At 41.3% G+C, this 17,091-nt stretch overlaps 1 protein-coding gene across 6 annotated transcripts in view; it reads right to left on the bottom strand.

The window, feature by feature from the left end:
* The window catches only part of crebbpa (CREB binding lysine acetyltransferase a), a 71,697-nt gene that overhangs the window by 31,354 nt on the left and 23,252 nt on the right, over positions 1-17,091 (bottom strand). For 3 of the 6 annotated variants that reach the window (XM_080416725.1, XM_080416730.1, XM_080416727.1), the window contains exons 3-5: positions 12,396-12,572; positions 8,218-8,482; positions 2,660-2,773 (exon numbers count right to left, since the gene is read on the bottom strand). In XM_080416725.1, coding sequence (XP_080272851.1) covers positions 2,660-2,773; positions 8,218-8,482; positions 12,396-12,572 — 556 coding nt within the window. The remainder of the gene's footprint in view (positions 1-2,659; positions 2,774-8,217; positions 8,483-12,395; positions 12,573-17,091) is intronic. The other 3 variants (XM_080416726.1, XM_080416728.1, XM_080416729.1) reach the window with 3 other exon arrangements.

Below are 17,091 nucleotides of genomic sequence, written 5' to 3'. Positions count from 1 at the left end.
TGCACTCCGGTGGGGTGTAGCATTCACCAGCCACACAGCATCTCTGTTGCCCCGCTTCAGCACACTACCCCTCTCTCCCCAGTCTCTTCCACCACTCACTTTCTACCTCCCATCTTTCCGGTCGCCCAACCCAACCCAACCCCCATTCCTCCTGTGTGTCAGATTACAAGCCCAGCGGGACTGGAGTCTCGCTCATGGAGCTCTCAGCCACCGTGGATGAGCAAGCACATTGCAGGAAATAAAACTATTTTAACTGGTGGGCTTTCCTGGCAACAATTTAAAAAAGACAAATGCATAGTTTAAAAGGTCCCATTATCTTAGCACTTTTACTCAATTTTTGGGATGATTCCTGACCATCTATTTAACGCACCTGTACTCATATTTACACTGAAAAGGGGTTGACACCAACAGTTGTCCAATTGCCCAAAAAAGAAAAGAAAAAAAGAAAACAATGGGCAAGTGGGCATTTGAGTTTACGTAGTTTTTTTCTCTCTTTTTTGAGTGCGACCTTTTGTTCGCAATTCACACAAGATATATCTATACATAAATACTCAAGTCTTAAACGCTCTCTCTGTTTCCAACACACAAACATGCATCAGCTGCCCCACCAGTTCCTGATATACAGCGATGCGATGCGAGCGAGCGAGCAAGCAGCAACGAGTGATTAAAAGGCATTTGTTTCCATCAGACTATCCTGTTCATGTCATTCACAAATAGTAGTTTTCGGTTGTCTCTAGTTGAGCGAGCCATATCCTGTATAGTTGTGGCCATATCCCGAACCCAAACACTCTTCATTGGTATTCAGAGGACAACGTTTTAAGTAAAAAAAAACTGGCAACATAAGTAATCAGAAAAGTCAACCAAAGAACAAGATTTCTGTTCGGGATCTCCTCTGTGGTCAGTAGGAACACACTGAGGAAACTAGCTGGAGCACTCATCCAATGTCATTTCGACGATGCATGCACCTCATGGTACTTTAGCACCACAAAAGGCATTAAAAACAAAGCTTCAGACCTCTCAAAACAAACTGGTCAGGTTACTTGGCCTCACACCCAGAACTCACCTAACCCCTGCTCATTATGCTAGGGTGGGACACACAGGCACAACACCAGAGGGAGCTCCACTGATTTCACTTAACCCAGTTTCGGGTTAAATTCGTTCTACTGCTATGCCACCAAAATGTGGAATGCCCTTCCAACAAACATCAAAAAGTGTAACTTCTTACCCTCCTTCAAAACCGTCTGCAATTTGTAAATTGTCCTAGAAAAGCCCTCTAAGCTTAACACCAGAAATGACCCGCCCCCTCTAACTCTTAAACAGTAGTCCACTTCTATGTTTGGCTGTATTTCACACCTGATACGTACCATGCCCAAGTAGTACACATGAACTGTACCCAAGACCACCTTTTTCAAGTGGACCCGGGCATGCATCAACATTCATGCTCAGATACGGTACACAGTGTTCACACTAATCAATCGAACTGGACATCGGACTCGGATCGGGGCTCAAGTACCTGGTGTGAAAGCACCCTGAAGCCGGCAAGCTAAAATTGTCGACATTGTTAAAAAAAATGCACCATCTCTCTCCTGGAAAAAAACAGTCCACTTTAGCCAAAAGTGGGCTAGCAACTATTAGGTACAATACAAACACATTTACTCCAACATTAATCAAATTATGATGAATGGCTTATAAACCAGCGAGGATTTTTCTTATGCAGCTTAACTGGAAAAATGGCACAAGTAAGAAATATCACATTTCCACAGTGATTAATCAGCCTTCCTGAGTGCAAAAACGTGTAAAACACAAAAAAAAAAACTTTTTGACCATATTGGAAATGTAATGATATGCCACACAAAAAAGTGGAGAGTCCTAGGGTTTCCAAGCAGTCTGAGTAGTCTGTTAGATTATAAGCCAATTGCTTGTTTGTCTGCCTAAATAAAAAGTTGCTGTTTGAAGGCATTAAAACGATTATATTTGCATTGTACAGTGGTCTCCCTCCTCAATAGTTTTTACATTTAATTACATATAATTATGACATAAGTAGGATGTATAGTTGAGCAAAGTGAGAAGTTGATTGAGAAGTGATGACCATACTACTGATAAGGAAGCGCAAGTCCTTTAGCCTTCCAGCAAAGAAAAACTGAACTTGAAGCCTAGGAAGCCATGGGGAAATGTAGCAGCAACCGCACCAAGCACTGAAATTAGACTGCCCAGAACAGTCTCTTTCTCTTGTAGAAGTGAAGAAAACCTTCAAATATAACAATTGTAGACTTCCTTCCTGAATTAAAAGTGGTTTAGTGTCGTTCTATCAGTTTATATGGACCTATTGTGTCTGAAATAAAGTTTAGCAATATCAATTAATATCGGGGCCATCAATCCTGTTGAATAGGTGCGTATTCTCTGTGCATGTCAGATATAGCCAACACAATTGATGGCAATACATATGCAATAGGCTGCTGGGTATACTGAATTTATATTGATATTGCATTGGCAGAGAACAATATGTACTATATACATTGCAAAGGCTGCAATACAGCCACACACAAAAAGCTGTTCCGTTGAGTGACATAATAGCCGTCTTGTTTTTTACATCCCTGTATTGAAAGGATTGGCTTCATGTCAGTCAAGTTGTGGGTCAGAACATGCATGATGTACTCACGTTGCTGGGTCCGCTTGTCGCTGGCGTTCTTCAGCGGCAGGCAGACAGGACAGTCATGTCGCGTACAGTTCTTCCAGTGGGAGATGATCTGTCTGGACGACGCACAGTGTGCCACTGGGAAAGACGGGAAGAGGCAGATTAGCAGGTAGAACTTTTACATAAAAAGCTACTTGACCTCCCGATACGTTTCCCTTCACCACTTTTTCTGCTACAGTTTATGTCATGTTTTTAATGTTGTGGTAGTCTAGAATCATAAGCAGCAGCAGCACTAACAATTGTGGAAATTATGAATGATGTGAACGAACAGTAAAATAAAAAACCTGGTACGCACCAATTTTCTCAACAGAAAAAAGGGCCTGAGTAAAATGAAGATAAAGTGAGACAGGTTGAACAGATGGAAGAAACTAGAAAAGTATAAATCAGGCGTCTGGGTAAAGTACCTGCCCACCACGGAGGGCATGTTTGGAATTGGCATAATGACAAAACTGGGGAGAAGTATGAATAAGATCTAAACTAAACTAAAAACAAATAATACATTTGTCATCACATTCTAAATGGGCTGTAACACTGAAGAAGAATTGAGCGCTGTGCTCAACAAGTTAAGCGGTGACTTGACACACACACACACAAAATCTGGGCATTATTGCTGTAACGGCTTTTTCCATGAATACAGAAATGCAGTCAGCATAACCTAGACCAAAGACCAAACGTTTCTGAATTTGAGTGACGCGACTCAGCGGATATTTTGTAAACTGTGCTAAGCCAGGTGTATTGTTGCTGCCGTGAAGGGCATCAATGCTCCCTACATGGTAAATTAAGAGTTCGATACGGCAATGAGTGTGACGCTCATCATGTGCGCTTAAGACCTCAGATTCTGCACACATCACCAATTTTCAGTCTAGGGCGGTTGTTGTATGTTTGGGCCGGAGAACCTAAACAGCATGTTCTTCGCGCATGACTCCGCAGATCATGTTACTGGTCACTTGGCTGTGGCTGTGCTAACAGGCCATAGGAAAGCCATGCTTGGTTGGACTAGTCCAAGACAGACCCTGAAGCAGACAGTTGGCAGCCTGGCTCTACTGCTTGACACACAGGGGACAATTACTTCATGGCTTCACACCTGTTAGGGGAATGCATTAATACACATAGCAATTATATTAGCAGGTATACCACACTCCAGATTCAATATAGAGGGAGCCAAACATACAATACATTAACATTCAACTGACTCAAGGTTGAAATAGTTTTGGCTTGTTGACGAACATATTCTCACTCTCTGGTTAATTATGTGTCACTGAAATTAATTCACATAAACCTCTGCCTCTGAGCGTACAATTCAACTTCAGCAATTGAAGTCCAAGACCAATACAGGTAACCTCACTCCGTCAAATGGAAGAAGCTTGCGACACACATTTTGTTTCACAGCGTACTTGCATCTGAGACTTCGGGCGCAGAATCGATGACATACGGAGTTTCATTTTTTCAAGCTACTAGGCAGGTGATTGGATGATCCCGCCCCTAGCAGCCGCTGATTGGTTCGTATGCGCAGCGGTTCGGGCAGCTTTACTCTGTGAGCAATCCCAGACCCTCCTTCCTGAAACCAAATGCAATGCAATGCATGAGATTTCCGGAGGGAGGGGGTGTTTACCAGGCTACAATACAGGGGATTCAGCCAAATTTAAATGATACTTGGCTTGAGGGGAATTTGTAGAGCATTAGAGCAGTGCTGGTTGTAACAAATGAAGGGAATTCAAGAGCCAGACAGCAGACGACAGAAAGCAGAACGTATAAAGAGCACTGAAGAAAGAGGGACAGCGCCGGGCTGCAGATAGAGCTGGCCTGAAGGGCATTTTTTAGGCTTCAGACATTCACTGGTGTTTTCGAACAAACCTTCAAACGTTCTCAGAAGCATGTTTAAAAATTAAGAATACCATGGGCCTGTTAAGGCTCTTATCTTCCGTTACGACTTTGATTTTTCCACATTCATGCGCCGATGTTTAAGAGATTAAGAGTATTTGTTGTGTTTGAATATTGAATGTCAAATGACAACGAGCTACTGTAACTTCACCGCATTTGCAATGACGAGAACAATGACTCAACTTGGCAACCTTGTGTGGATTAGATTTTTACTAGCTCTTCTTGGATATTCGGTGCAGTATTATCAGCAAACACTTTTGGAAAAACAATCATGGCGGACAAGGTATTCTTCCGTTGTTTACTTGCACGACACCAGAGGAAAAACAAAGCGAGGGAAATTGAGTGGAGAGAGAGTGTGCTTTATCGTTAACTCTTCACAGGGTCACGGCTCTATGTGTTTTAAAAACGTTCCCTGGTCTCTGGACAGAGATGCAAAGTTACACCTCTAACTTTGCAGGGACTAGAAAATCACATCCAGACAAATCGTCTGCATCCTGGGATTAACCCATTAACTGCCAGAGGTATTTTCATATTTTTTTAGCCAGTGCCAGAGATTTTTCAAGTACTCAGGAGCCGAGATACCGAATTTTTAAGTTTTAAGTTAAAGGTATCATGACATTCATTTTCACTTTTTTTATTTTCAATGTTTTATTTGGGGTTTTATGACCTCAATTACACCCAAAAAAACTGAACTTAAAACATTCAGTGGATTTTCTGTGGTCTGGGGTTTTCTGAATAATTAGGCTGAAAAGTAATCTGAGCTTGGCCCTTCGACAGTGAGGTCACTGTCGAATAATCCCGCCCACTCTCCTCCTCGCCCCTCCCCTCCCCTATCCTTTCCTTTGGGGGGGGCGGAGCAGAGGCGATGATTGACAGGCAAAATCCCTCACCAGCGACACCCGCAGGCAAAGATTTCTTTTTTCATTGCAGTTGAAAAGGCTTTAGAAATGTGAGAGAAAAACACCTGCCATTGATCACTGGAATGGAATTTTCACTTAAAACTTTTTGTACACTTTTGAAGGACCAGGACAAAGACTTTGAATGTGGTGTAAAAGTGAATGTCATTAAACCTTTAACAAGGAAGTGGATAGGAGTCTAGATCTTCGAAAAATCATATCTCCTTGGTCTTTGGGTCAATTTCTTTTAGTTCACGTAGATCTACGCGATTGGCACGTGGCGGCTTTAAATAGGTTCGCGTAGATCTACGTGATTGGCAGTGAATCAGTTAAGCTTCAAATTCCAATATACCGAATAAATTCCAAGGTGGGGTGCAACAGTTAATTTGACTTATTTAATCGATTACACTAAAACAATCGATTTTCATAAAATAATCTAATTTGCGGGGGATCTTTTCTTATAACAGTATACATTCTTTTCTTAAATACAGCATAAATGGACAATTAAGTCCAATAGGGCTGCAACAGTTTCAACTGGCATCCCTACGTTGGGCATGTCATTATAGGCTTGTAGATTGGTATTTTTAAGACTTCATTGTACGGCTAAGTTTAAAGTACGGCTTAAAGTGAGTCGACTAATCAATTTAGTCTATTCAAACAAACAAAAATCTATCAATTTTGCCAATGTAAAAAAATAAAACATGCTTCTCAATTATTCGATAAATAAAAAGAAAAGATCAATAGAATAATCGCTAAGACAATAATTGATAGTTGCAGCCTTATTCGGGAACCATTCCAATATACGGGGCAAGCTCTCGCTGCGGAGAAGACTAAACTCAACAGGCAGGTTGACAGGGCTATGTTTTGTGGAAGGTGGAAATCCCCCTATGTCATGTCTGGATTAGGCCACGACATGTGGCGTGACCAACAAGGGTCGAAGGGAAGCGTATGCAACAGCATCTGGCCCAGGGCAAGCTACCGGCCTCACATGGACAGCAGGCAGAAAAAAGGAGAGAGGGAATGGAGAAAGGACCGAATTAAAATAAAATGTGTGTCACATAAAAAGAAGTGTACACCAGTACTGGTCGCCATGGCACCAACTAATGGGGATCCTTAATAAAATAAAACAAAATCAAATCTGGAGACATTTCTTTTCTTTTTCTCAGGATGATGTCTGGTTAGCTACGGATGCAGAGCCAGGTATTACAAATGAGAAAAAAAGAACAATTGCTAAATCTCGCGTTTCAATGGTGACTAGCATAAATAAATATTGTAGTCAAGGATAAAAAGTACAGAATACCACACATATTCTTTGTCAGGTCTATGAGACCTGAAACTAGACGAAGGTCTATTATTTTGCTCCTAATCAAATACAGTACCATGTGAGAATGTGTTTCTGTAGCTACTGTAAATAAAACACCAATTAAGTGTTTATTGACACAGGTAGTACTATGAACTATGTAGCAGTTAACAATGAGCTTGTCTTGAACTTCTCTTAGCTGAGGTAAACCAAAACATTCAGGTACTTGGGTAAATGGGGTTAGAATTAGGGTTGTGGTTAACAAAATGCTAGTACAAACCACAAGTTTGTCAACAGATCTATTTTGACAGGTTAACAGTTGAAGGCAACCAATCAATCTATCAATCAATCCATCCCTCCCAGAAATCCTTCTGTTCGTCTGTCCTGTGCATGTCACAAGTACCCGTATTTTCCGCACTATAAGGCTCATCTGAGTATAAGGCGCACCTTCAATAAATGTATTATTTTCATATATAGGGCGCACCGCATTATAAGGCGCATCCGCACTATAAGGCGCACTGACGGTGCGGCTTATAGTGCGGAAACCAAGGGAACCAATATTGATACATATATAAGGCGCATCGGATTATAAGGCGCATCCGCACTATAAGGCGCACTGACGGTGCGCCTTATAGTGCGGAAAATACGGTACTGCTCATCCAATCGACTTGACACTTGGCCGTTGCATGAAAGTGTAATGTTGAGTCTGAATTTGATCCGATGAGCAGTCCTCGAGAACAGTGGAAGCAGCTAGCACGATATTAAGAAAACATACAATGTGCGATGACAATGTTGAATATTGCGATGATGATATGACTCGCGATAAGTAAACAAATATTGATGTACTGTATACAGTTGTCATGTCTTTCTGCCTTAGGTTTGCTGCCAACAGAACCCAGACAATGAAAAGCCTACTGTATGCACACACTGAAAAAAACAGAAGAAAGAAACAACATGTTTTTACTACAGCTGCTTTTGACAATGAATACTGTACCACCAACTTAGCAATACAGTTTCTCACTAAAACATCTTCTAATCTAGACAAAAAAATCCTTTATACCTGGATTGTTGAAATGGATAAAAACCTGGAAAAAAATCAATTAGCAGGGCTCCAGTAGGTATTCAGTGGATTTCCCCGCAAAATGTGGAAATGTGCAGTCAATGACTGAATGTATGATCTCGTCAACTGTGGCATTTATGTTCAAAATCATCAAAGTGTACCTTTAATTTCATGCCAAACAAATGAAAAAAAAAAAAATGAAACACACCTACAATTAATTAATTAATGATTACGTTAGGCTGTTTCCCTTTTCAAAATGGCTGCAGTGAAATGGTTAGGGGGTCAACACAACACAGCCATGCATTAACACAGTCTAAATCAATAACAAGTGTTACTGAACTCTACTGTTCATTTCTAAATGATGAATGCTGCATCTTGGACTCACCCTGGCAGGACTTCCCAGCCTGGCAGTGGGTCATGTGGTTGAGGACGTTCTTCATGGTACGGCAGTGGGGCAGGGCGCAGGCCCTCACCTCCCCGTTGGCCTGCTCCCGCCGCTGACACTTGTGTGCGTGGAGCAGCAGAACCAGCTGCTGCTGGATGAGCTTGCGCTTCTCTGGGTCGGCCGTGGGGCCGGTTGCCGGGACCGCCGCACCGCCGGCGGCCAGGGACAACATGGCGGCCTGCTGCTGGGGTTGCTGCTGGAGCTGCTGCACAGTGAAGGAAAGCCCACCCTTAATACACTGGATCAATAGATTACTGATGATAATCACAACTCAGACATCCATAGTAGTGAAGCATAAATGTAATACTGGGCATAAGTGCCAGGCCACATTGGACTAAAATACACTTTATCTGCCTACATCATGAATATGTCACAGCGTTAGCTGGAGCCAAAACAAATATTGGATTGGAGGCAAACATGAATCACCTCAGAATAGTGGATACGTTCTTTGGTAGTAAGGCTAGGCTAGCTACTCACCTACTGAACATGTCAACTAGCTGTGTTGATTCGTTCCAAAATCATAGGAGTAATTGCTCCAACTTGAATTATCACAAATAACCTCAGAAACAAAAACAGTCTGATCTAGATCCCACCTACTATATCCGGTAGGTTACACACACAGACTGTACATGCACAGTCACGCACCGTTTCCGTATCCGCACTAGAGCCACACTGGATCAACGACCTGCAAAGTGAATTGATCCCAGTCTAATTGCATAACGGCTGCCACTGCCAGTCAAAGAAACACCTATGACAACTAATGGTTAAACGCAATATAAAATTAAAGTATTGGACTGAGGTGATCATCAAAAATGCTTGTTTCTCTAGCACACACAACCAGTGGTTCTCAACCTTTTCAGGCCGCGACCCCACAAAATAATCATACTTGAACAGGGGACCCCCACTCTGACAAGCACTTGGAATTGTAGGCATTACATTTAGTTTGACTCACTTCCACAGATAAATATTGTGAAAACAGCAGATCTACAAGCTCACAGCGCCTTGCTTTGCGAGGCGTTGAGAGCTTGTAGATCAAAATGTTTCCATTTTTTGACCTCTTTCTTATATTATTTTACAATTTGGCCAATGTTTGACGAGTTCTTAACACATTGAGTGCCAAAAACGGTCCGGGCCGTTTTTCATAATCCCAAACGAGGTGTGCCAAAAACGGTTATAACCGGTTATAAAGTCAATAACCAAAAACTGCAAATTATACACAAACATTTTCCAAAACATTTGATTAATTCCAAACCTTTTCCAGGCCTGGAAAAAAAATGTTTTGTTAAAAAATATTTCCAGGAATTTCATGACCGTGGGAACCCTGTACATCCCAACTGGGCTATATTTATATATTATATATTTAAATAGCCACATTGAAGGCATCAAACATGCACAAATAATAATCACTCACAACACACTTCTTGTATAGCACATTTCATCAACAAAGCAATTCAATGTGCTTTATATTGTGCTTTACAAACGTCACTTTTAAATAGCAAAGAGGAAGGGTGAGGGCAGCAAGGACACACGCACAGGCTCACTGGCAGAGAGGAATCATGAGAGATGATGATGGCGGGGGGGGGGGGTGCTGTAATAACTGAGCCAAATTAAAGAAAATTACATTAATTAAAATGATCGAAATTGCAGCTTAAGTGCAAAACGTTACAAAGGAAATGTTTTAATTGCATGCTTTTAATTAATGAAAAAGTCCCATTTAAAAAACTTGCAATGTAATGGTGTAATTATTACATCCATTAAACCACCATTAAATCTTTCTGGCAGACTAGAGGTAGCTCAAGCACCCCAGGGATTCCGTCACGTTGGGAATCCCTGAATCCGAAGAGGACTGAATACCATAAACTTTGTTGTTACAAGCCACTGGCAAAAATTAAAGGGATATTTCACTTTAAAAAAAACGTTCATTTTATCGTCTACTCAGGCTTTTGTGAGCCCCCCCAGACAGTTTTCAAGTTGCTTGATTCAGTATTTAGATATTTGATATACATTTTATCAGACACGCCCCCCTTCCTGTACAAACCCATTGTAACTTCAAACTCCATTTTAACCATGTTAGATACAGTACATCAAAAACACCCGTCCTTGGTTCTGGTGACTGATATTGTCCTTCTAATACGTGAGGAGATTTTGGGGGGATAATTAAAACAATTAAATACATTAAAAAATAATATGACCAACATTATGAAAAGACAAGATTGAAGATTTGGCAGCATGCACAATGTACAACGGGGGTGGGCAACCATGTCTTTAAAATCGACCGTCGATCCCACTAGAGGTTCAGCCTCACATCTAGAGTTCTACGTCGCACCGCCGATTCGACTGATATGCCCATATCAGGAGATCTCTGTATCTGTCAGTCCATGTCCCTTCTAGGCCCATACATGGAGATCCCTGATGTCATCAGTATATGCCCATATACTGATGACATCAGGGATCAGACAGTCAGTGGTCCACCACCAATTTTAATATAGGATCACAAAACAATTTGAAAACCCAGACAAAAATATCCCTTCATATCTTCTGCCGTCCAATCACACTCAGGTTTGATGGTTTGAATTTGAACCCCAACGATTAATATTAGTGGAGAATATTTTTTTCATCAAGCTGAATGGAGCAGAATGGTGAGAGAATAATTTTGTCATCATGTCGAATGGAAAATGCATTTGTCCCATCTGACACACCTATACAGCGGCGAAATAAAGGAACACTTTCTGACAAACAAAATAATTTCACAAGACTTCCAAAACTGATCGTCCATTGTTTCATCCATCCATAAATTCCAGAAATCTTTCTGTCTATCTGTCTTTCACATATCGTGAGAAGTGCTCATCAGAAGTTGATCAGATGAGCAGTTTTAGAGAGCAGTACAAACAGCCATACTGCAGTTCTTGACAACGCTGCAAGCAGCACTTTCGAGGGCAAAGCTAACTTTGACCATTTGAACCTAAATCCCATTGTTATGGTGTATAGCCGTCTCTTTAATTATATGCTGGCACACAGTCGGAATGGAAAGTGCATTCGTCTCATCTGCAACACCTGTACAGCGGCAAAGAAAGGGAATACTTTCTAACAAACCACAAATCATTTCACAAGACCTTTCCAAAACTGATCTTCCCTTGTAACAAGAACAAATGACATAAGTAATGTCATTGTGACTGGGATACCGAGTTGTAATTTAACTCATTCAGTGCCAAAAATATTTCTGGCTATATCACCCCTGTGCCAAGGCCAAAAATACATTGTAAAAAAAATAGCCTTTTTCAGTAAGAAGTTAAACAAGAAGTGAATGGAGCAGAAAATCTTCAAATCATCATATCTTGGGTTCTGAACCTTTAAAAAAAAAAATCTTTTTTTTCATGACGTCGGAGACGTCATTGGCACTCTGGGCTTATGAAAAACGTGACGTCGGCGACGTCATTGGCACTGAATGAGTTAATGCATGAATTTTTTTCTGTCATCTCATTGGCTGTCCTTCAGAGCATCGGAGCCAACAAAAAGTCACACGAAACGCACACATTTTGATGAAACGCCCACATTCCGACATCTAGATGTAGGACTGTGGAGTTATCAGTCAAAAACTTGTCCATCCATCCATCCAATCCATCATTCCATCCAGAAATGTATGACGTTCTAGCCATCTGTCATTCATATCACAAGAATTGCTCATCCAATTGAAATGACACTTGATCTTGAAAAGGTCTTCTTTATTTCTTGATTTTCAAATTTACAACCAAGTGGCCAAAATTGTATTTGAATATGAAACGGAATCAAGTGGTATCATCTGTAATTAAATGCAGTTTTTATTATTGTTTGATGTGCACTGCATAAGACTTTTCACCTCATAATGAGAATTTATGTTGCCTTCATTTTTCATATTAAATGTTTCCATGTTTGGTATTATTATTATATTATTGACTTATTCCAAGGTTGCATTACTTTAATTAGCATCCTATAATAATACATAGAAGCGGTAGTAGTAGCCGTTTACACTGTCAGTTTACCCCCCGCTGTACAATGACACCCTATGAAAGGTGGTTTAGTGTAGTCAAATATATACCCTAAGTTTTTAGAATAAAATCTTTTTGCAGACAGGGACTCACCATGTTTGGCACACTGGTGACGGTAGCCCCTTTGAGCTCACTGGGGTAGGGAGGCAGGCTGTTGGCAAGGGCAGCCTTATTCTGCAACTGCTGAGCATTGAGCTGCTGACCTGGTCCTGGGACCCCTTGGCCATAAGCCTGAGCTCTGAATGGACCTCCATTACCACCCAGACCCATCTTGACAGACAGAACATTGGACGAATGCAGGAAGGAGATGGTTAGGAGAATCTAAAACACTAATATCAAAAGTCCAAAGCAGGCCTGTTGTGTTAACGACTGAGTGTCTAAAGGGTTAGGGTTTAGATTAGGTAAATCTATGTTGCTATAGCTGTAAAACATGTCAAGTCAATTAATGAATTAGGGCTGTCAACTAATTTCATGATTCGAATATAATTTGAAGGTGAAAAAATGTAATTACATTCGAAGGCTAAAATTGCCATTCGAATGTAGTTTCTTTTAACAAATATATATATGTATTTTTTTTAAGTTTGTATGCAATATTGTCCGTCTGTAATGCAGAGGTCTAGAGGAGCTCTTCTCTGTCTCTGTCGCACAGCCATCCCTTCACCATGCAGTTGAGATGTAGCCCTGCCTCAGCCAATCTGCAAGCTCACAACGCGTCGGTGATGCAACACGGTGTGGGCTTGTAGGTCAGCTGTGTTCCCTGCATGTGTACACCGAAGCAAAAACAGGCACTAGGCAGGAACGTAAAGACATAAAACAGTGATTTCAAAGCACTATAATTGGTCAAAGTCTCACAGACAAGTGAGCCGCGAACGATACACAGCATTTAACATGAAAACAAGAAACGTCGCTACAACGTGGACATGTGCCTATCAGCGCTTGGGACGGTGTATGGAGAGCCCGTACAGCCTCTCGACTGTAATAAAATAAAATACACTTTAGCTACTCACCAAAACAAAGATGGTTTTAATATGTTGAAAGCCTACTTTCCTTAGTGGGAACACTCTGAACCCTCCACCTCACATCTAAAATACACTTTTTGGCCAGAAAAGAAAATATTCCACCAGATGAAAAAAAAAAGTGATACTCCACTACAGATCTGGTCAATGGAATTTTTTACTCAATGAGGTGCGTCTTTTCCTCAGACGCACGGTAAGAAGTTGAGGCATAACTCTCCTCTTATCAAAAAACCTGAGAATGAATCTAAATTAAAGCCCCCCTAGGGGGTCCTCAGAGTTACTACAGGGGGTCCACCAAATCTTTGTGTGATATGATTTCTTTTTTACCTTAACCCCATCCCTTTTCTGAGGTGAACTTTAGCCAAAGATAGCAGATCTACAAGCTCACAACGCCTCGTGAGAATGGGATTATAGAGGAAAACTGACAGCCTTAGAATGAATGCACCTATTTGCAGTTGACAGTTGGTGTGAAAGCTGCTCATGGACTTTTAGTGCTGTTCTGCCTCTGACTGCTTAACTAAATTCAAACAACACCATCAAGCCAATTACAGTTGGCATGATCGTGCCAACTAAAAAACAATTTGTTACTACAAGACCCCCTCTGCCAGTGCAGGGCATATCCGAGTCGTGCTTGGATTACTTCGCCCAGTCGAGTCCAATCTGGCATGGCACTGGTCACAGTGATAATTTGGCACACTGCAGCTCAGCATGACAACGTTTTTTGGCAGGAACACGCTTCAAAAACCCCAACATCTAGAATTACTTTCTGGCCCTCTATCCTCCTCTCTGTTCATTTTTCTCACTCCTGAGGAGTGGAGGTTTTATGTATCTAGCGGAACCGCAGGACAAACCATAAGGTTTTGTTGGCTGCTGAAATAATGAAAGCACCATTATCGACTGTGGACAAAAGGTTTTCTGCACCGATGAGCGATGACGAATTAAAATCATAGCTTTTTTTCTCTCCCTCCTTTCTTTCATTTTTCTGTATACCCCAGTCTCTGCCTTCATCTCTTTCCTGCCACAAAAAAAAGACACGCATAAGTGCTCTGCAGAAACAAATGATTGAATACATTTTTAGCATTAGCATGTGTGGTTCCAATGAGAAACAAATCCCCATTAGTGCCATGCCTGCCCTTGTTCCATCCATTGACTTACTCAGGTCTACTCCTTCATCCCCTCGGCTGCTGACAACCCACACCAGACTAAGCCATGCCAGGAAGCCTCCCCCCAGGCTGTTGAAAGCAAGCCAACAGACCCAGCTGAGATGTCCATGGACACACACACACACACACGGACACACACACAGAGCAGTCTTCCATTCACTCCCTTGCTCATTCAATCAATCCACACAACGCCAGGCGGCAACAAGGGTGCCAAAACTAATCTTCCCACTCTGCTGCCAGAAGGAGGGGGGGACCTGGTTTGTGTGCAGCTGGATTAGTCTCTTTGTATCTTTTCCCCATTTGCACTCAGTTCTTCTGTGATTTACGATGCCCTTGCTTCCCCAAGTGCTGAAGTGATAGACAGAGCAAAGACCCAGTCAGTATGCCAGAGAAAAGAAAAGAAGGTAACGTCCACACTCCACAGTCACACAATCGTGAACAATACAAGGGGCGGGAGTGGCTGATGCTAGTGTCACACACACGCGCACCCGGGATGAGATTTACAACCTGCACTTAAAACACAATAGGAAAGCCATGCACTCTGTGACAAAGGCTGTCTTTTCCTGCCCTCAATTTGCTCTCCCAGAGCTGTTGGTAAGAAGGTAATCGCACAAGTCTGGTTCAGCTTCACAAAACACAAAGACACATGGACTTCTCTGTTCAGATAAGTATGGTCCCAGAGTTTATACTTTTACATTGGAGCTCCAACTATCGATTATTTTATTATTAGCGATTATTTTAACAATTGCTTTTCGATGAATGCAATTTTTCTATTAAATCTTTTGGTCCAATTAACTTTTGTAATCCCATTGGACTTCACGGTCCACTTATGCTATTCAAAGACATGTACAAACAACATAGTATGTTTTGTATGTGTATATTTTTGATTGAAAATGATCTCTAAATATCTGAAGTACTTAATAGTAATCAGACACACATAAGACATACCCCATATATTCAATAATGGACTTTCTCTCCCCCTAGCGCACAAAGCTGAAGTGACGTGCAACAGACTGGTATGGTATATTTAACTAGCCTAAAGTTTAACAATGAGTATTGTGTTTGTATGATAAGCTTACATTTCATATTACACACCACCATATGCACTTCTGTAAATTTCACCAACAAAAGAAAAAGAAAAGAAAATACTTTTTTCTTAAAGGTATCATGACATTCATTTTCACTTTTTTTATTTTCAATGTTTTATTTGGGGTTTTATGACCTCAATTACACCCAAAAAACCTGAACTTAAAACATTCAGTGGATTTTCTGTGGTCTGGGGTTTTCTGAATAATTAGGCTGAAAAGTAATCTGAGCTTGGCCCTTCGACAGTGAGGTCACTGTCGAATAATCCCGCCCACTCTCCTCCTCGCCCCTCCCCTCCCCTATCCTTTCCTTTGGGGGGGGCGGAGCAGAGGCGATGATTGACAGGCAAAATCCCTCACCAGCGACACCCGCAGGCAAAGATTTCTTTTTTCATTGCAGTTGAAAAGGCTTTAGAAATGTGAGAGAAAAACACCTGCCATTGATCACTGGAATGGAATTTTCACTTAAAACTTTTTGTACACTTTTGAAGGACCAGGACAAAGACTTTGAATGTGGTGTAAAAGTGAATGTCATTAAACCTTTAATATCAACGAATTGATGCATAAATGGATTAGTTGGATTAACTTATGATCAAGTTCTTCATAGGTGTGTGACAATGAATTGCATACATGCATAATCTCCCCCTCGAACTAGCTAGCCGCTCTCCTCTTTGTGTTGTGGTCACTGACAAGTTCAGTGTGCTGGATCCAAAAAAATATATATAATGACCATTGATTTCCTGGGAAACTACACCAGTGTAGAATTAGTCATACTAGACCATACCCCGTCGGGGGGTATGAGCACCACGCGTGCGTCATGATCCGCTTGTTTCACGGATGTGGCAACACCGGCGCTTGTTTGACGCACATAATTTGGCAACCTGGGAGCCAGCGAACACAAAAACGCTAATAAACAGCAACATTTGGGGAAAGAGAAAAACGGGCTTTGGTGTTCCGTGCACATGGTAATCGTCAATGGCTGTGTGCAAATGTAGATCAGTTGCTCCAGCCAATGAGGAGAACCGGGCAGAAGAGATTTTGGGCACAGACAGACAGAGCTACAAACGCATACAGAGTGTGTGTATGTCTGTGGGTACTAAAATGTATTTTATTTAACCACTTAAAGCTGCACTATGTAACTTTTCTGTTCTACCCTGGATTTGAACCCAGGTCTACTGTGCAAATGCCTGCCCCGCTTGCTCTGGGGAGAAATTTAATTTTGACTTAAAGGTAAAAATATCGGGACACATATGATGCACCATCGTCAATACCAATGTTATCAAAAAAGTCAAATAATGGCCGATATATTGGCCAAACCAATATTTAGCACCTTCCAAGTGGTGAATGTAGTGTACTGCATTTCCTAGACTAAATCAAAGCACACTCAGGGCCCTATCTTGAAAAAACATTTTAAAATAGTTCAACTAGCCGATCTACATCGACACGTTGTGCGCTTGTAGATCGGCTATTTGAACTATTTTTAAATGTTTTTCAAAATAGTAAAATATGGATAATAAGTTTAGGG

The sequence above is a fragment of the Gymnoscopelus braueri genome (genome assembly GCF_963280865.1).
Source record: "Gymnoscopelus braueri genome assembly, chromosome: 2".
Taxonomy (NCBI): domain Eukaryota; kingdom Metazoa; phylum Chordata; class Actinopteri; order Myctophiformes; family Myctophidae; genus Gymnoscopelus; species Gymnoscopelus braueri.
This window is presented reverse-complemented; position numbering and strand designations above follow the sequence as displayed.